This window comes from Paramormyrops kingsleyae, chromosome 4, assembly GCF_048594095.1.
Source record: "Paramormyrops kingsleyae isolate MSU_618 chromosome 4, PKINGS_0.4, whole genome shotgun sequence".
Taxonomy (NCBI): Eukaryota; Metazoa; Chordata; class Actinopteri; order Osteoglossiformes; family Mormyridae; genus Paramormyrops; species Paramormyrops kingsleyae.
The window spans coordinates 13,146,378-13,167,012 of NC_132800.1; the positions used below are offsets into that span (position 1 = coordinate 13,146,378).

The following is a 20,635-nucleotide window of genomic DNA, read 5'->3' on the forward strand; positions in this document are numbered from 1 at the left end:
TTACGACAGTTCTGCAGGTCGGGGTGAAGAGGAGGCGTGTGCCGGGGTGTCGCAAGTGCAAATGCGGGATCATATACGTAATAAAAATTAAGCAGTACCGGCACTGCTATATCTTAATCTTTATCGTACCACCACTTCTCACAAGTTGCCAGTACTCTGCTACTCAGAGACAAGCGTCACGCGAGAGTGGCGGGGCACCGCGCGTCGTACCGTCAGTGTTGTTGAGGCGCTCCTGTTGTTCCCAAGACCCCCGCCGCCGTTCTCACGGTCAATACAGTAGCGACACTTTTATTTCTCCACTTAGAGCACTGCTTATACAGATCACCATATTAAACACCAGTCCAACTTAGAGCACTGCTTATACAGATCACCATATTAAACGCCAGTTCGACTGATGCTTCCGGTTATTAGCACAGAACACAGAGAGCGCTGTAGACATGCAGCAGACAAGACGCATAGCACCTCAAACCCGCTTTATAACTTTACATTTAGGTCGATACAGGGGGGTATGTGTATCGATGCATTTGTGTTGTGTTTTGTTCTTTCACACCAATCAGGAGTCAGGAGCCGCTTGTGTAGATCTTCAGATTCAGCCTTTATTGCAACAATGAAGTTACAACCAGTGCCGGACACTGACAAGTGTGTCCAATACTGTTTTTACACCAACTTTTATACATTTTCTCATTGTGTAACAATATCTCGCCACTTAAGCATCATCATTCCCTCAGCCATTCACCATCGTTGTTTTCTCCCTTGATCCACACCCCTATATGATAAGTTTCTCAATCATCTCTTTTACTGTTTGGTGCCTCGGCTGAACATAACGGTGACATGACCATCTCTACTCAGTTTTTTTAAAATAACCAGCAGTGAACTTTTGGTGAACTCAGGCGAATCCCTTCCTTCAGTAGCAAACCTTGGCAGCTTCTGCTTGTTGCAGATTGTCTGGCTAGAAGGTTAATAAGGTATTTGTCCTTCAACATAGTGATAAGCTGCAGCACTAATAAAGTACATATTCATACACTAGAGGCTAACAAAATGGCTAACAGATACAGATTCTTCTAAGCCAACACAAGATGCTAATTCATACTTGTTTTTTATCACAATGTGCACAGCAGTAATTGGTCAGCATTTTAGACTCAAACACACACACACACACACACACACAAAGTTAGACCAGCCAGTACCCAGAAACTAACCCTAATCAGAAAAGAAGCATGTGCACCAGCAGTAGTCATTGCCCAATCACTTGTTCACACAAGTTACAAAAGAACAAGCCACATGACCTTATCACAAACAACAAAAAAAAAAGAAAACAAAATAAAAAATGTACAGGCAAAACAGCAACGGAAACTCCTTGGTTGTGTAACAATGTTCTAATCATTTTCACCTAATGTGGTGCCCGGAATCAAATTCTCAGCATTTTAAATAGTAATGAATGTGAGGGTGTCCTAACTTTTTCCTCAATGGAAATTGGCATCTTAGTTAATTTCTTTTGTTGAATAAATGGATTTTTTTCTTGTTTTTGCACAAGTGACATAATTACATCACCTTTATCTACAAATCAGAATCAGAATCAGCTTTTATTCGCCAAGTGTGCTGGGGCACACAAGGAATTTGTTTCCGGCAGCTTGAGACTCTCTCATACACAGACGATAAGCGACAGGATACAAACAATAAATTACACTATACAAGAAATACAAATGTGACAAATTATAAATATTATAAATATACACACGTGGGTAACACTGTGCAATTAAGGTGCGAGGTAGAGAGCAACAGGGGGGAAATTGACAGAAGGCAGATGACAGCTTAGCTGTTTATGAGGGTGAGGGCCTGAGGGAAGAAGCTGCTCCTGTATCTGGTGGTTTTTGTGTACAGAGTTCTGTAGCTCCTGCCAGAGGGGAGGAGCTGGAAGAGATTGTGTCCAGGGTGTGACGGATCTGAAATGATTTTATCAGCCTGTTTCCTAGTCCTTGAGCAGTACAAGTCCTGGATGGAGGGCAGGGGGGCACCGTTGATCTTTCCTGCTGTCCATACAGCTCGCTGCAGTCTGTTCCTGTCCTGTTTAGTGGCTGCTCCATACCAGACTGTGATGGAGGAGCAGAGGACAGACTCAATGACTGCAGAGTAGAATTGGATCAGCAGCTCCTGTGGAAGACTGTACTTCCTCAGTTGTCTCAGGAAGTACATCCTCTGCTGGGCCTTTTTGATGATGGATGAGATGTTGGTCTCCCACTTCAGGTCCTGGGAAATGGTGGTACCCAGGAACTTGAAGAGCTCCACAGTAGACACCGGGCTGTCTGATATGGTGAGGGGGAGCAGTGTTGACGGATGTCTCCTGAAGTCCACTGTCATCTCCACAGTCTTGTGCGTGTTCAGCTCCAGGTTGTGCTGACTGCACCAGAGTACCAACCGCTCAACTTCCTGCCGGTATGCAGACTCATCACCATCCTGCATGAGTCCAATGATGGTGGTGTCGTCTGCAAGCTTCAGGAGTTTTACAGCTGAGTTCCTGGAGGTGCAGTCATTGGTGTAGAGGGAGAAGAGCAGTGGGGAGAGGACACATCCTTGGGGGGCACCAATACTGAGGGACCGTGTTTCAGAAGTGATCTCCCCCAGCCTTACCTGCTGCTTCCTGTCTGTCAGGAAGCTGGTGATCCACTGACAGGTAGCTGGTGACACGTTGAGCTGGGAGAGTTTGGAGGAGAGGAGATTAGGCACAATGGTGTTGAAAGCCGAACTAAAGTCCACAAACAGGATCGTGGCATAAGTTCCTGGACGGTCGAGATGTTGCAGGATATAATTCAGCCCCATATTCACTGCATCATCCACCGACCTGTTTGCCCGATAGGCAAACTGCAGGAGGTCTGGTTGGTGTCCTGCAATGTCCTTCAGATGGGCTAAAACCAGGCGTTCAAAGGATTTCATGACCACAGACGTCAAGGCGACAGGTCTGTAGTCATTCAGTCCTGTGATGGAGGGTTTCTTGGGGACTGGGATAATGGTGGAGCGTTTGAAGCAGGAGGGTACTTCACACAGCTCAAGGGATGTACTGAAGATGTGGATCTATTAAATGCTTTGCATACATCTGAATCATTGACAGGGAGGGAGGGGGAAGTGTGTGTGTCTCTGTGAAACTGACAGGGAGGGAGGGGGAGTGTGTGTGTGTCTGATAAAAGGAAATGTTATTTATGCTGATGATTCAGATTCCTCCTGTTATAATGCATATATTTGCTTTTAGATGATTGACATGCTCTGTGACATCATGAACAGTCACAATCCCCATGCCAAAGGTTTCAAAACTCCACTGAGCTCTTTGAATTGGGCAGAGAGAGTAGAGTTTTTGTTGAGAGGCAAGAACAATTCGATGGGTTTGGTGATGAAAGATGACACACCCCTTCATTGATCAAAGAGGATTTAGGAAATAGTGAAGCTTTTGTTTTCATGATGAGTTCATAAGTTCATGACATCAAGTTCGTATGATGTTATTTATAGGCTGGGAGAAATGGGCAAAATAATTCTTTTGACCAAAACAACTCTATCAATATTCAAAGAATATTGTAGAGATGGCTATTGATGCTTTCATTTATGTTCATACAGCGCCAGCCAAAAGTTACATCGACTAACCATTAAACCTAATGAGATATAGACATGTTCAGTAAAGTCTGGTTTAAGCAATGATCTACGGGGCACAATGCACACCACTTGAAATTCACATCATGACACTGCAGATGATTTCAGATTTTTATTCATCTTCATTAATAACCGCACTGTGTCCAATCACCACCAGCTATTGAACGTGAAGTGTACATGCGAACATTCAGCTATTAATTAATATTCACCCGTGAAGTAATAAGGAAAACCAAACGGTGTGCAAGAGTCACCATAGACTCCAATTTCTGAAGCGATATCTTGTTACAGCAGAGATCGCCTCTTTTCTTAGATAATACCAAGACTTGGCACAGACAGCAAAGGGCTCGAAATGAAAAATGATCGGTGTGCATCTCTGCCCACGGACATGAAAAGTCTGTGATTAAAAAGTGCCTGAAATGCTGAGTGATGCTACAGCCGGAGGACTGAATATGGAACATACAGCTAACATTACCGCAGCCACAGGATCCTCATGGACGAGCCGTTTCGGGGTATTCTGCCAAATCCGTGCCGTTTCTGTCCCCAGGACATTATAGGCATAAATATGCATGAAAAGTAGCTTTATAATACATGTTATTTCAAGCAAACTGTCCTCCACAATGTCCTCATTGCAAATGTAAGATACATAATGTAAAACATTAATGAGTTACCTAGAACCCTAGAACACTGACAGAAACAGTTTGTCACCTGGTCCTGCTCACTAATACAAAAAGATTTTTAAGGTTTTTAATCATTACCTACATTTCATGGTAAAGTGTTTCAACAGTTATCATATACTGTTTATTTGATTGATTGATCAATCACTTTCTTTCTTTTTGAGATGTCAGCAGCCACACCACCTGCAGGCCAGACCAGGTAATGCATCTGAAGCAGCTTTGGGCCTGGTCAGTACTTGGATGGGAGACCAACTAGGAAAGCTGGGCTACTGCTGGAAGAGGTGTTGGTGTGGCCAACAGGTTAGTCCACCCTGTGGTCAGTGTGGATCCCAGTGCCCCAGTGCAGTGACAAGGACACACACACACACACACACACACACACACACACCGAACGCCCAGTTAGAGCACGCATACACACACACACACACGTACAGTGCCCAGTTACACTATGCATGCACATACACACACACTTACCCATATACTGTACTGTGCCTGGTTAAGGTTGTTATGCTAATTATATTTTCCCCATAGTAATGAATGGAGAGTCCACACAAAGATATAATTACAAACCTGTGTGTGTGATCTATCTGGGTGCTATTTGTGTGTGTATGTGTATGTATGTATGAATGAATATATATATATATATATACACACACACACATATATATATATATATATATATATATATATATAGAGAGAGAGAGAGAGAGAGAGAGAGAGAGAGTACCATAATAGTACTTTATTCTTAAAGTAATTAATAATTATTTCATAAAAGAAATTTTAATAAAATAAATTAATTTTATTTACTTTAATCCACTGAACCAGGGCAGTACAACAATATAATTTAAAGTTTTTTGTTTCTGTTATGTCTCCAGTTAAATGATTATTATATACATTGATTGTGTGTCATTGTGTAAGTTGTGTTCAGCTGCAGCGGTAAAGTGAATTTAACTTAATCCACCAGACTGTGGTTTCATTATGTTACTCAGTTATGCTTTGGGTGACGCTGAAGCAGGACATTAATAGGACAGAACAGAAAGCCTTTATTGTCATTGTACAGGCAGGAAATACAGTAAATAGGCATAAATATATAAAATGTACATATACAGGGGAGGGGGAAAGGCCCCCCCAGTCATCAGGATTACATTTAGTTACATTTTAATCAGAGAGAAAAACTATAAAATATTTTTCATGTTTATTCAGCTCCCTGAACACAGGCATTTATTTCTGTCAAACATACATTTCAGAGTAAAAAGGATTATAAAGGTTAAAAAGCAGAGATTTTACCTTTTTGCCAGGAGAACCAGCAACACATCACAGCGACACGGAGGAGTTATAATAAACCCTAAACCCTGGACAGAGGGGTTCAGTGAATGAGGAGGTGAAGCTGTACAGGAGGGTCAGTCCATCAGAGGAGACTCTGTAGAAGGACAGAGTACCAGCCGCCCAGTCCAGATACACTCCTACTCTGCGGGAGCCTGAGGGCTTTATGGGTATGACAGTCTGTTTATTATTGTGCCGGACAGAGTAACTGTCAGGAGAGCAGAACAGCATCCATGACTTGTCATTGTATCCAAGCTCACAGTCAGCACTGCGTCCTTTCCTCCTGATTCCTTTATAAGTCACTCCTATCCAGGCTCTATCTCCACTCCACTCAGCCTCCCAGTAACAGCAACCAGTCAGACTCTCTCTGCACAGAACTTGGGGCCAGCAGTCAAATCTCTCTGGATGATCAGGATATGGCTGCTGCTCTGCCCCCCATGTCACCTTCCTGTTCCCCTCTGACAGAGACAGGCGGCTGTTTGCTGTGTTGGGGTCCAGCGTCAGCTGGCAGGAGTCTGTAGGCAAGAGGAAGAATTATTATTATTAATACCATCAGGCAGCCTGTACTTTATGTTTCTGTACAATATAAAAACAGCACAGCTTCCCTTAACGAAGCGGGAACTGAAGTTTATGAAATAGCTCAGGAAATATCGGACGGCGCGCATCAGAGATTAATACTAAAAGTGAGCGTCTTTAGTTTAAAATATAACCATCCTTCGAACCGCAAGCCTCTTCACAGCAGCGCTACCCGCAGACTGAGCAGAGTCCGGCATCAGCGCCGGTTTAGAAGAGAGAAAGATAAGGAGCACGAACTGATTACATCTGGCTGCAGACTCCGCCAGGAGGGTCTCTACTGTGGGGCTGGAAACTCCACTCCTGCCCGGACACGACGCTACTAAAGAGAACTCAGCAGGCTGGATTATTAAAGTTAGTTCACGATGTTGCACTGACGCCACTCCACGCTATTGTGGAAGTCATGTGATTCGGCGCCCCCTAGTGGTGGTACATCCTACGTTATACAGAGTGATGCGATATAATCCCAGTGATAATAATAATAATAATATCCTATCCTATATTATTATTGTACATTATTATGATATATTATTAGTAATAATAATACTTTTATATGGTATAATTATATAAAAGATGTTGTGACAATGTTTAACATTATACAGACACATATGTATATATACATATATTATACAAATTATTATAATAATGCTATAATAATTATTAACAATAAAAATAATTACTCTATCCTATATTTCGGCTCTGTTTCTGAAGTTTGCATAACGTCATGTCCGGCCCAGGAGTGGAGATCATGTGATTTCTGGTCCCACAGTGGAGATCCTCCTAGCGGAGACGCCCAGTGTTCTGCAGTCAGACCATTCTCCCGGTTTGGGGGAGACTACGGGTGCCATCTAGGAAAATACTAATGAATCTCAATAAGATAAAAGTAAACTCACCACATGTGCATGAAGAACAAATGCAAAGGATTTCTTTGTGAAATCAAAGACGCAGAACTGTATCAGAACATATTTTAACCCTGTTACACTCCCACACACAGACGATATAAGCATCTATAAAGTATTTGTTTGTACAAAAAAAAGATTAATGAATTAATAGTATTTTTGGTGATGCCTGTTTTGTCTGTGGGCGGCACAGTGGTGCAGTGGTTAGTGCTGCTGCCTCACGGCAAGAAGGTCCTGGGTTTGGTCCCGAGTCCTTTCTGTGTGGAGTTCACACGCTCTGTGTTTGTGTGGGATTCTGCAGGGGGCTCTGGTTTCCTCCCACGGTCCAAAAACGTGCAGGCCAGGCTGATTGGTGTGTGTGTGTGTGTGTGTGTGTCTGTGCCCAGGGTTGGTTCCCGCCTGTGCCCCTTGTTCCTGGGATAGGCTCCAGTCCCCCCTCTGACCCCAGTTGGGATTAAGTGGTTACGGTGATGGATGTTTTGTCTGTTTTGTTCTTTCCCTTTGGATTCTGTCTAAACTGTCACACACAGAGAAACTCACCTAAATAAAAACATGGAAATCCATCTACATACTGTCATGCCCCGCTCCGTCCGATCCTAATGTGTGCCACGCCCCCTCGTTAACCTCATGTGGAATCCCAGTGTTTTACAGCTGTTTCGGATTGTTGTCATTAGTTCAGTGTATTTAGTCCGCGTTCCCGTTTGTATCCCCAGTCCGGTCATTGATGTTGTTTTTGCGTGCTCTGTGTTTTGGCATTAAACTCCGTATTCCCCGATCCCTGGCTTCCGTTCGCCTGCTTCCCCGCTCCGTGCTACACACGCCGTGACACATACAGTGCAAAAAGCCACACTCATCACAACAATTGCATGAATACAATCATAAAATGGTATTAATGGCATTATTAATAAGAACATGCAGACACACTTACATTTCTGTACGCCTGGTCTGGTCCTGCACTCTCCACAGTGGTCCACACTATAGGAAAAGCAGAATTTAGAATTTTAGAATTAGAATTTAATGATCAGTGGTTATTGTTGACACACCACAGCACACAGTGCACAACAACAAAATATGTCCTCTGCATTTAACACATATGTGACATCGTGACATAGCAGGGGGCAGCTAATTCAGCACCCAGGGAGCAGTGCTTGGGGGCGGTACCTTGCTCAGGGTACCTCAGTAGTGCCTTGCTGGTCAGGGATTCCATCCAGCAATCTTTCAATTACAAGTGCGCTTCCCTAACCATTAAGCCATAACATAGTACTGCTGTATCCATTTATTTATTGGTGCCTCTTCTTCACAGACATGCATAAGTATTTGTAGCGTGTCAGACACACATTCTGTACTCACTTCAGCTTCTCCAGGTTACAGCTGGGATCCTCCAGTACAGCAGAGAGCAGCTTCACTCCTGAGTCTCCTGGGTGATTGTAGCTCAGATCCAGCTCTCTCAGGTGTGAGGTGTTTGACTTCAGAGCTGAAGCCAGGGAAGAACAGCCTTCTTCTGTGACTCTACAGAATGGCAGCCTGCAGAAAGGAAATCACAAAATATCAGACAAAATACAGGTGGCAGCGACCCATCAAAACGCCAGTGCTGACGTGCCCAAAGCCACAGCCTGACTGGGACCAGCGACTGGCCTGGACCCCCCCAGACCAAGCAGCCATTCAGCTCCTCCCCCTCTTCCTCCATCCCTGCTCTCCCTGTTCCTGATAAAAAGCTTCCATTTGGGGGCATTATTCTGTACCCGGGTTCACCTGTGTGCCTCTGTTCCTGCGGCCCCCACACACTGTTCACTGAAGCTCACCTTTTAGCCTCACTGACTGTGTAGCAACACACATGAATAATCAGCTCAGTTCAAAATTAAACCATCCAGTGACAGTGACCCACTGAATGAAACTTAGAGCTGGACTCCCTCATCCACAGTCCTGCCACAAGAAGAGCACTGATGGCAGAGAGGATGAGGCCCTGCAGTGACGCCAAGAGCAAACAGTGTGACGCCACAGGGGCAGGAAAGTCGGCTAAATCCCAAAGAGGACGATCAGCACCACAGCGCCGGACAGAAACCACAAGATCCCCACGGTCGGCCGCAGAACCACCTGTGAGGAAGTGAGGAATGTCAACAGGAGGCAGCTGACAGCTGATAACAGCCCCAGAGAGGGGGCGGGATCGCCTCCCCCAGCACGGCTCAGAGCCTGCATCGTGAGCAGGGGGGAGAGGGTGACTGGGGAGCAGCCTGCTTGTCGTCTCTCTCTCTGAACACAGACCGCCTGGAGGATGACCACCCAGAAGGGACTGCCGCCCCCCACCTGCTCAGCCAGGGACCAAGGAGCCGGGTCCAGCCGTGTGAGGAAGGAGCTAGAATCCACACTCCGGCTGCCCTTAAGCTGCCCTTCCTAAATGCCCCCCCTTATCCCCCTAAAATAAAGACCGCCCCTTTGGGGGTGTCCATATGGAATATTATATGGTACTGTATAACACATAGAGAATGTAATCATTAGGACGCCATTAAGCAGATGTAACCAGAAGCTGATGTGAACCATACAGAGTGTGACCTTATAACCTTTAGGGAATGTGGACCAATTACTGCTGCAGTATTTTGAAGGCCCACAATATTCCGTTCTGTAGCTGAGCATCTCAGCAGCACCTGAAACTGCCAAGACGTTTTATCAGTGAAACCTGGGAAGTTTTGCTTTGCTTAGTGTCCAGGGCAAAGAAACAATATTGACTCTGTCATGTTTTCCAGAGGGTTAGACAAGCAACAGGAATGACTGGCAGTGGTCAGCCATCTTTCTGCCAGGTGTCCCCAAACTGACTAGGAACTCTGACCGGAGGAGATGTGAACATCCCCAGCAGCTAATGCAGGCCTGTCAGGCCGACCTACCTGATGCACATCGTGTTTTATATTAAAATTGTACAAATTATGAAGGTAAAAGTTAATTTTGAAAAAATTATGGATGCAACAGTACTTTCAGGAATCCTGTTTGAGAGACCTTAGCACATGAACATTTTAAACACTGTGGTCCACACAGATCTGTACAGTGCAGTGAGAGCTGATTACAGGAGTGATTCCTCTCTCATAGCTGACAGGCGGCTGATGTGACACAGGAAGGGGTCCATGCAGCAGGCACCCAAAATAAGAGAGTATTTTATTTGGTGTAATTCCACCTGAGGAAATATGATTTAGGTTCCTCTGCTATGAAACTGTGAAAAGTCCAGCCCAGGTATTTACTCTAGTACACAGTGTAACAATATTAAGTCAGTATAACAATATTAAAACAAAACATCCGCATCATGTCCTCTTTTCTGAGAAATAAAAAGCTGAAATCTATACCTGCTTAGTGGGAATGAAATGGTGTGAGTGCTGTGACTTGCCTTGCAAACGTCACAGAAACACTTTATAATATAAAGTACTGACATAGTTCATGCTTAGGCAGCTTGGATTGAGGATCAGCCGCTTTACTGGCTGAGACAATTCAGACATGAGATGCTCTTATAATATTAGTCCTTCTGCTGCATCTAGAGGCCTAAAGAGGAGCTTAAGTCAGAGTAAATGAACTGGCCATGTGGCTGATCCCTCAGCCCTTCCCAGGACACTCCTTTCTGTGTCTGCAGGGTGGAGGGTATCTCAATTGTGCCGTCAAATACCTGTGGCCTGTGGTTTAATCTGTGTCCCAGTTGCAGTGTCACCGTGAAATACCAGTTTACTATTTGACCGGACAAATATGACTGACCTCAGTATCACCAGTTTACAGTGTAGAATACCCAGTAATACTGACCTCAGTGTCCCCAGTATACAGTGTGGAATACCCAGTAATACTGACCTCAGTATCACCAGTTTACAGTGTGAATCCCCCAGTCCAGCAGAGAGCAGCTTCACTCCTGAATCCTGCAGGTCATTGTCACTCAGGTCCAGCTCTCTCAGGGGTGAGGAGTTTGATCTGAGAGCTGAAGCCAGCACCTCACAGCATTTCTCTGTGAGATTACAGCTGTTCAGCCTGCAAAAGAAGCCGTGTTATTATACACACACAGAGACCAGTATAAATCCTACACATCAGTGATCAGAGTGATACAAAATATCCAATCAAACTTTTTTTCAGCATAATAAAAGGCACAGATTATAGTTCAAAGAGAATTAGTGGATAAACACAACACAAAATTAAATCACCAGTTAGAAAAGTGATTAAATATGGTACATTTTTAATGCTGGCCAATCCTCTGATGCTCATCATGTTCCCTGTCATGAAGAATACAGTGAACATTTTCATTTCAAAGCACAAATATCCTGAAAGGTTTTGTGTGCAGAATCTTCCAGAGCCAGTTTGAATGAGGGCATGAGTGTGAATATGCTCTAAAATCCATTCACACAGATTAATTAAAATATATCAGTTATCTTGTTTCAATGTCCTTGAAACTCTGTAACCAATTGCAAACCACTTTTTAATGCACTGCTGTTTAATGATCTTAAAGGGCCAGTTACCCTGAGACTCTTTAATATCTGCATAAGTATTTTCATAAAGCTCTGAGCAGCGCTGTGGCTCAGTGATCAGCACTACAGCCGACATCTAAGGCTTCGGGTTCAGTTCCTGCCTGAGATATGTGTGTGTGTGTGTGTGTGTGTATTTATGTGGGATTTGAATGATGTTCAGAGGAGTTTATGCTTTTTAAATGACACCTGAATTCCTGATCCTGTGAGTGAAATCCTAAATTGCTTTACCTGGGAACTTATAAAATCACCAAAACCCTAACTGTTGGACTACCAATCCTATCAGATATGCTTTTGAAAGGAACATTCATTTAAAAGAAATATTTATGAACAGTGATACTTCATTTATCCCCATGGGGAAATTGTCTTTTCACCCATCCCATTCTGCTCCATGAGACACATAGACACACACAGGTGAGAGGAAGTTTGGGGTCACAGCGCAGGGTCGACCAGCATCCAGCGCCCCTACAGTGATTGGCATTAAGGGATTTGCTCAAGGGCCCAGTGATGACATCACTCTGCCGGCCAGGAGATCTGAACCAGCAGCCTTCTACTCATGGGCAAAGAGTCCGAACATTCTGTGATATTCTGGCTCTTGGCTGTTTGTCACACAAAGGACAGTCATGGAAAACCTGTCACTTTACTACATCACTAACATGACTAACAGTCAATATAAAATCTGGCTTCCAGACTGTCATGGAGAAAAAAAATCCAGCCTCGTGATTAATCCACAGGGGAAATAAATGTTACATTTTCATTATATACTTTAAACAATGTTAATATATAACTGCAGTTGTTGTTATTGGTGGGAAGTACACATCGTTTCTTTGTACATGTACTGTGACAATAAAGATACAGTGGTACCTCGGTTCTCGAACTTAATCCGTTCCGGACTCCGGATCGAATCCTAAAAAGTTCTGATCTAATTTTTCCCATAAGAAATAATGGAAAACCAATTAATTGGTTCCCGGCCCCCCAAAATTACACCTAAATATGTTTTTATTTTAGGCATTCAAACACAAAATGAACAGGATAAAACAAGAAGAGTACTTTTTTTTCTTAATGGCTTCCAAAAGGGGTGGCATGGTGATGCAGTGGTTAGCACTGTTGCCTCACACCTCTGGGACCTGGGTTCGAGTCTCCGCTTGGGTCACGTGTGTGGAGTTTGCATGTTCTCCACGTGTCATCGTGGGTTTTCCTCTAAGTACTAAGGTTTCCCCCCTCAGTCCAAAGACATGTGCATGTGTGAGTGACTGGTGTGTGAGTGTGCCCTGCGATGGGCTGGCCGCCCATCCAGGGTTGTTCCCTGCCTCGTGCCCATTGCTTCCGGGATAGGCTCCAGACCCCCCATGACCCAGTAGGATAAGCGGGTTGGACAATGGATGGATGGCTTCCAAAACAATAAAGATCTTATCCCAACATTACCCCTGTCCTGCCCCTATCGTCCGCTCCTTCCGTGTGCCACGCCCCCTCGTTAACCCGTGTGTGATCCCCATGTGATCAGCTGTTTCTGGTTGTTATCATTAGTCCTCTGTATTTAGTCCGCGTTTCAGTTTGTTTCCCCAGTCCGGTCATTGGGGCGTTCGACTTGCTTACAGCGCTGGCTTAAAGCAACGCATTCTGATCCTGACGTGATGCATTACGGTTAGATACATTGCAACATCTCACCCGGCTGCACAAACTGGAACCGCCTCCGTGACGACACACCTTTGCCCTTATTGGCTGAAGAGTTTAGATACGCGCATGACATTTGTATCCCAGGCAGTTTCGATGCATAATCTGCTATTTCTCCCGAATATCACGTAAAGCAGTGAGAACTGGTTTTCAGTTAATTTACCTGGTAAAATAAAGTTTAAATAAATGACATAAATATTCTAATAGTACACGTAAGTAAGTGGTTTACTTATTGTTAGTTACTGTAATGTTGCACTGCTTTATTTGGTCAATCGTCCAGTCCGTGAAGAAGGCATTCAAGTAAGAATTGCATTGTAGTATGACTCATTTCCTGATGCGTACAATTTATATTTTGACTTCTGATATTCAGATCGAGTTCTAGGTCAAACTGGTTTGTTCGACTTTCAAGAAATTCGCGTTCTAGTGAGTTCGAGAACCGTGGTACCACTGTATTCTGTTGTGTTCTCTCCTCAGCCAGGAGCAGCTAAGGCCAGCAGAGGGCGACAGTGAGCAGCCAGAGACAGCAATCATACAGAAGCTCCCAGCTCTGGGCTCCATCACATGAACACACCTGCTGACAATAACACTCACATACCACTTATACACCCTGTGGATAAAGAGCCCTCACTGTTTCTATAGCAGGTTAGGATGCTGTGCCTGTGATCAGAAGGCAGACTGGATGGGAACGGAAACGTCAATTTTTTGTTTGTTACTACATCACTACCTTCAGTCATTATAAAGTCTGTGGTCCAGATCAGCTACTGCTATAGAAACAGCTGAAGTCAAGATTATCAAAATAATAATATTCATCAGACATTTCAAACAATATTCATGTTTACTGCCAGACCAGACATGATTTCCCATCCCCACGTCACTTACAGAGCCGTCCTGGAGTTCTTGACCACAGGCAGCAGCCTCCAGTGCTCTTGATCTGATCTGATGAATTTCTTCAGATCAAACACATCCAGCTCCTCATCTGACATCAGCATCACAAAGGCCAGAGCTGAGTACTGTGCAGGTGAGAGGTCTTCTGCTGAAAGGCTTCCTGAATTCAGGTATCTTTGTACTTCCTCTACTAGAGAATTGTCACCAAGCTCATTCAGACAGTGGAACAGGTTGATGGTCCTTTCTGGAGATAAATTCTCCTGTATTTTCTCCCTGATGTATTTGGCTGTTGTCTGTCCCAGTACCCTTTTTAAGGATCGTTTAAAAGTGGAATGTGAGCTGATTCTTGTCTGTCCCAGTAGTTTTTGTAACAGATTCTTACTGGAGTCTGTTGAGAGGCCCAGGAGGAAGCGGAGGTAGAGGTCCAAGTGTCCATTCTTGCTCTTTAATGCCTGATCCACTGCAGTCTTCAGCAGGTCAGCTGATGAGTTTGACAGAAACACATATAAAGCAGCGAGATACTCCTGGATGCTCAGATGCACAAAGCAGTACACCTTCTCCTGATACAACCCATATTCCTCCTTAAAGACTTCTGTGCACACTCCAGAGTAAACTGAAGCTTCACTGACATCAATCTCATTCTCTGTCAGATCTTGCTCATAAAATATGAGATTGCCTTTCTCAAGGTTGTCAAAAGCCAGTTTACCAAGTTTCAAAAGGAATTCCTTGCTGTATTCCTTAAGCTTGGTTTCATAGTTTTTCATATACTTGTCATTTTTTAAACTCGCCTGAAAGATCAGGAAGTGTGTGTACATTTCAGTCAGAGTCCTTGGAATTTCTCCCTTGTCAGTCTCACTAAAAAGCCTTTCAAGGACAGTGGCTGAAATCCAGCAGAACACAGGTATGTGGCACATGATGAAGAGGCTCCTTGATGATTTCACATGTGTGATAATCCTGCTGGCCAGACTCTGATCACTAAATCTCTTCCTGAAATACTCCTCCTTCTGGGCATCACTGAACCCTCGTATCTCTGTCACCTGGTGGACACACTCAGGAGGTATCTGATTGGCTGCTGCTGGCCGGGAGGTTATCCAGAGGAGAGCGGATGGAAGCAGATTTCCCTTGATGAGGTTAGTCAACAGCACATCCAGTGACGTTTTCTCTGTTACATCAAACCAGCTGTCATTGTTCTGAAAATCAAGAGGAAGGCGACACTCATCCAGACCATCAAAGATGAACAAGACTTTGTACTTAAACAGCTGAGTGGATTCAAGTGATTTCAGTTCTGGGACAAAGCGGTGAAGCAGTTCAACCAGACTGTATTCATCCTTAATCAAATTCAGGTCCCGGAAAGGAAGAGCAAATATGAAGTGAATGTCCTGGTTTGCTTTTCCTTCTGCCCAGTCGAGAATAAATTTCTGCACAGAGACTGTTTTCCCAATACCTGCGACCCCTTTTGTGAGTACAGTTCTGATAGGTGTCACATGCTCACGTAAGGGTTTAAATATATCATTGCACTTGACTGTAGTATCTTCTGTTACCCTTTTCTTGGATGCTGTTTCAATCTGTCTCACTTCATGTTCATCATTGACTCCTCCAGCTCCCCCTTCAGTTATGTAGAGTTCTGTGTAAATCTCTTTGAGAAGTGTTGGCTGTCCTTCCTTAGCTTTCCCTTCAAATACACACTCAAATTTCTGCTTCAGGTTACTTTTGATTCTGTGCAGATATTGCGGCATGAGCTGTCCTGAAAAGGAATGAGAGGAAAATGCATTAATTCTTACTGTGATTCTGATCAGTATGACAGGAAGAATATTTTCCAAAAACAGACTTTTTTACACATACAAGTCCAGATATTTAACTTTGACAAATGTGAAATGTAGTCTTACCATACAAATTTTACTGTAACACCACATACAGTATTGTGCATAAGTGTTAGGCAAAGAAAGAAAATGTTTAAAGTAATGCTGTCAACATTAACGCGTTAATGCATGCGATTAATCAGGAAACCTTAATGTTCTATTTTTTTTTTATGTAAATTAATCCTGTACGCTGATCCAGGGTCAGAGGTCTCGTATCGTGGTTCTCGGCAGACCGAGCAGCAATAGCAAAAGACGAGGAGGCTCTTCTGAAGGGGGGAACAATGTCCTGTTATTAAGTCCTTAAAAAGACTAACACAGGTACTCAACAAGCACCATAAGACAGAAACACAGGGAGGTCAGATGCCAGGACAGCTCCTGACAACCTATTATTGTGATTAACTGGATTATTTTTGAATCGATTGACACCACGAGTTTAAAGCCATTTATCTGGGAAGTAAGTTGCTCTGGAGAAAAAACCCTAAAGCATCACTTCAGCCCCCAAACCTCCTCAGGGCACCACAGCCAGTCCATGTGTTCCTTACATTTCACCACCAGCTCACTTCATTCACTAATTAAATTAGTAAAAATGTCAATGAGATATTGATCAGCCATATGACCTGTGCTAGTGGTCAAGTCAAAAAATACATGGATGTATGATTTCTGCAAATACGGGGGTGATTTTCGGAAAGTTTTTGGATTGGCTCAGACACCAACATCAAGATCCTTCTCTCTGGCTGCCTAAGACTTCAGCACAGTACTGTACATGTACAGAATGTTATGAGGCTCTTACTCTTCTCCAGTATGTCAGCGAGATCATTTTGCTTCATGGTCCTCAGGATGTACAGTGTGATCTTCAGAGCTCCCTCTCTGCCACAGGTCTTCTGCATCTGACCATCACTGTCCAGGTCATTGTCCTCCTCCAGCTGAGGCCCAGAGCATTCTGGGTCATTCTGATCTAGGTGCCTCACAAACTTCTTCAGCTCATCCTTTAGGAACTTTACAGCTTTTTCCTCTAGTGACTAAAATAAACAGTCACAGTTAATTATTGCTACTTACACAAAACCTTTTCAAAGTTTTAAATGTGAATCATAGTTTTAAATATATTTCCTTTAACAGGATGAATTTCCTATTATTCAGCTGTATAAAACATAAGCTAATTCACATAACAGCTAAGAAAACATATCAGCAAGAAACACAGACCTTCAATATGGATGATAAACCCGATTTATCATGTAGATCTGAACTGCATTCTTCAATTTGGTCTCTGTGAATAAGGCAGAAAAGTTAATCTAATTCAATCCAATGCAAATTTATTTATTTAGTGCATTTTCACAATATTATATTGTCTCAAAGTGCTTTACATTGTCCCTGCCAAATGCCCCCAGAGAGCCAGCCAGAGGCGACAGTGGGATTTTTGAGGGGGGGGGCAGCATGTGGCTCAGCAGAGTAAGCCTCTGGGTCTGTGATAAAAAGGTCGCCGGTTTACGCCCAGCCTCAGCAGAGTAAGCCTCTGGGCCTGTGATCAGAAGGTCGCCGGTTTAAGCCCAGCCTCAGCAGAGTAAGCCTCTGGGCCTGTGATCAGAAGGTCGCCGGTTTAAGCCCAGTCTCAGCAGAGTAAGCCTCTGGGCCTGTGATCAGAAGGTCGCCGGTTTACGCCCAGCCTCAGCAGAGTAAGCCTCTGGGCCTGTGATCAGAAGGTCGCCGGTTTACGCCCAGCCTCAGCAGAGTAAGCCTCTGGGCCTGTGATCAGAAGGTCGCCGGTTTACGCCCAGCCTCAGCAGAGTAAGCCTCTGGGCCTGTGATCAGAAGGTCGCCGGTTTACGCCCAGCCTCAGCAGAGTAAGCATCTGGGCCTGTGATCAGAAGGTCGCCGGTTTACGCCCAGCCTCAGCAGAGTAAACCTCTGGGCCTGTGATCAGAAGGTCGCCGGTTTAAGCCCAGCCTCAGCAGAGTAAGCCTCTGGGCCTGTGATCAGAAGGTCGCCGGTTTAAGCCCAGCCTCAGCAGAGTAAGCCTCTGGGCCTGTGATCAGAAGGTCGCCGGTTTACGCCCAGCCTCAGCAGAGTAAGCCTCTGGGCCTGTGATCAGAAGGTCGCCGGTTTACGCCCAGCCTCAGCAGAGTAAGCCTCTGGGCCTGTGATCAGAAGGTCGCCGGTTTACGCCCAGCCTCGGCAGAGTAAGCCTATGGGCCTGTGATCAGAAGGTCGCCTGTTTATGCCCAGCCTCGGCAGAGTAAGTCTATGGGCCTGTGATCAGAAGGTCGCCTGTTTATGCCCAGCCTCGGCAGAGTAAGCCTCTGGGCCTGTGATCAGAAGGTCGCCGGTTTACGCCCAGCCTCGGCAGAGTAAGCCTATGGGCCTGTGATCAGAAGGTCGCCTGTTTATGCCCAGCCTCAGCAGAGTAAGCCTCTGGGCCTGTGATCAGAAGGTCGCCGGTTTATTCACAGCCTCAGCAGAACAGTCACATGTCTTTGGGCCCTTGAGCAAAGCCCTTAACTCCCAGCTGGACAGGAAGCAGCATCAGGCTCATGCTGACAGAGACACATGCATCATGCCTGGTGCCACTTTGCACCAGATGCTGAACACGACCCTTTATCTTAATTGGCACTGGACATATTATTTAAAACATTTTATACTTCATTTCCAAAAAGTAGGCAGATTTAACTAAAAAAAACATCAGGTTAAATAGTAAGACTTTACGTATTACTTATGTATTAATTAACCACAGAGTAAACATAAAGAAAACATCCATTGATGTGATAACCTGGCCAGTCAGTAGATTCAGGCTCTCAGCTGACTTCACGTTATTGCTGCATGAAGTTGCTGAGATATAAAACTGATCCAGTCATTGGCTTTTAAGTATTTGTTGATTTAAATTCAAATGCAGACTTTTTTGGCTGGACAGTGTAGAACACAGACAGAATACAGACAGAACATCTGTTTAAATTCTCAAAGACAACTGCATTTGACAAGTTAAAAAATTATGCATTCATTATAAAGTTTCTTTCCTCATAGCTTGTATGTGTCTCTTTGCCATTTGACTGAGAGCTTGAGTGTTTTAAACAGTGTTTGTTTAAATGCACATTTACCTTTGATCTGTAGGAAAAGGTCCCTCACTGAAGTTGGGTGGCTTTCCTATTGACCAGTCACTCTTCAGGGAAGCACAGCTGGGTACAGGGGAGTCTGCTCTCTCCATCAGGACACTGTGGACAGTGAGAGGAAACAAACCCTCATGGTATAAATATACTTCATACAATGGGGACGGCATCATACTGCTGTTTAGCTTCTGCTCTGCCTTCATGTACTTTGATATGCTGTGAAGCTCTTGATGTAAACAGGCTAGTTTACAGTTAACTTTAATATGAAATAGTCACACCTATAATTTAGATTATTGTAGGTTTAGTATCATTGTTAAAAGCTACATCATTAGACGGGTCTTAGGTAGTTTTCTCCTTTTTATATATTTGTTTGTTTGCTTGTTCATTTTTGTTATGTGGCCATTTTGCATAGGAGGGATGATCTGTTACTCGCCTCTTGTATAAAAGAACTGGCTGATCGTGGAAGAAACAGGAGAAGAAAGAAGATGGCGAGGTCTTTTTATTAAGCTACACATATTACAGTGCTGCCCACTGAGCCAGCCCTAGCTAGGAGCCCAGTTTACTTTATGTTATGGCCTGACTATAGACCCAGAGAGACATGCATGCTAGTGGCTGTAACACTGTTACCTCTCAGTGCTCTTCCTCTTACACTCCACAGGGGGGCGCATTTCAGAAGCAGCTTCCTCCATTTTTGTGCCGATCCAGACCAGATGATTCCTGCTGGGGCCTCTGTGAACATGAAGGGTAAATAGATACATACATAAACAATATCTAGTACTCAGAACTTTTACACCGAATCAGCGCACTGGGTCTCCACTCTGTTACTCTGACACATTTCATATCCGGGCTGCAGACTGACTTTCTCCACTAGTACTGAGAAAGTTACTGAAAATTTTAGGAGCACCAGCACAAAATTCAGGCTCAGCACTTAGATCGACATGCAATGCAACACATCTTAACTGTATTACTGATAAATGCTTTGGCAATAATTATACAATTTACAGAAATAACAAAATGACGTTTTACTTTAAAGGAGAAAGACAGAAAAGTGAAGTAGCGCTTAAATCAGTGGCACCGCCGCTCTATATAAGTGTGTCATACATGTTAATTTTATTATTAGTTCAGTCTGTTAACTATAATCTTACCTGGCAATGAAAAATATCTTAATTTTTTTTCCAGAATCGTATTCGTGTGTCTTGACAAAATGGCGATTCCAGCTTTAAATCACTTTCATTTTCAGACAGGAAACTATCCACTTCGTGTCAAATGAGGAAGCAGAAATGGGCACGGATTCAGTGGCACGGCGGACCGTTTTAGGGGATTTTATCCATGTGACTTAATAATAAACGATAAGTGAAAGGGGACAAGCTCCCGCCGCCACCTAATTCTGTCATAACGCACGTTCTGCATTATATTTGTGCATATAAAATGCGGTAATTGCAGTGACACTTTAACCACGATTAGATCACGAGCAGGGCTGGACTGGGACCAAAAAATGGCCCTGGCATTTTTTGGTCATGGCGGCCCACTATGATT

General features: G+C 44.0%; 1 protein-coding gene across 5 annotated transcripts in view; it reads right to left on the bottom strand.

The window, feature by feature from the left end:
* LOC111837912 (NACHT, LRR and PYD domains-containing protein 3-like) overlaps positions 1-20,088 on the bottom strand; it is a 253,964-nt gene extending 233,876 nt beyond the window's left edge. Inside the window, exons 1-9 of one of the 5 annotated variants that reach the window (XM_072710668.1) lie at positions 19,727-20,068; positions 19,091-19,204; positions 17,205-17,268; positions 16,795-17,023; positions 14,140-15,889; positions 10,925-11,098; positions 8,456-8,629; positions 8,034-8,080; positions 5,334-6,148 (exon numbers count right to left, since the gene is read on the bottom strand). In XM_072710668.1, the coding sequence (XP_072566769.1) occupies positions 5,625-6,148; positions 8,034-8,080; positions 8,456-8,629; positions 10,925-11,098; positions 14,140-15,889; positions 16,795-17,023; positions 17,205-17,268; positions 19,091-19,204; positions 19,727-19,857 (3,207 nt within the window). In that variant the 5' untranslated portion in view covers positions 19,858-20,068 and the 3' untranslated portion in view covers positions 5,334-5,624. Of the gene's footprint in view, positions 1-5,333; positions 6,149-8,033; positions 8,081-8,455; positions 8,630-10,924; positions 11,099-14,139; positions 15,890-16,794; positions 17,024-17,204; positions 17,269-19,090; positions 19,205-19,726 lie in introns of those variants that run through there. The other 4 variants (XM_072710664.1, XM_072710666.1, XM_072710665.1 and 1 more) reach the window with 4 other exon arrangements.
* Positions 20,089-20,635: the final 547 nt, after the last annotated feature.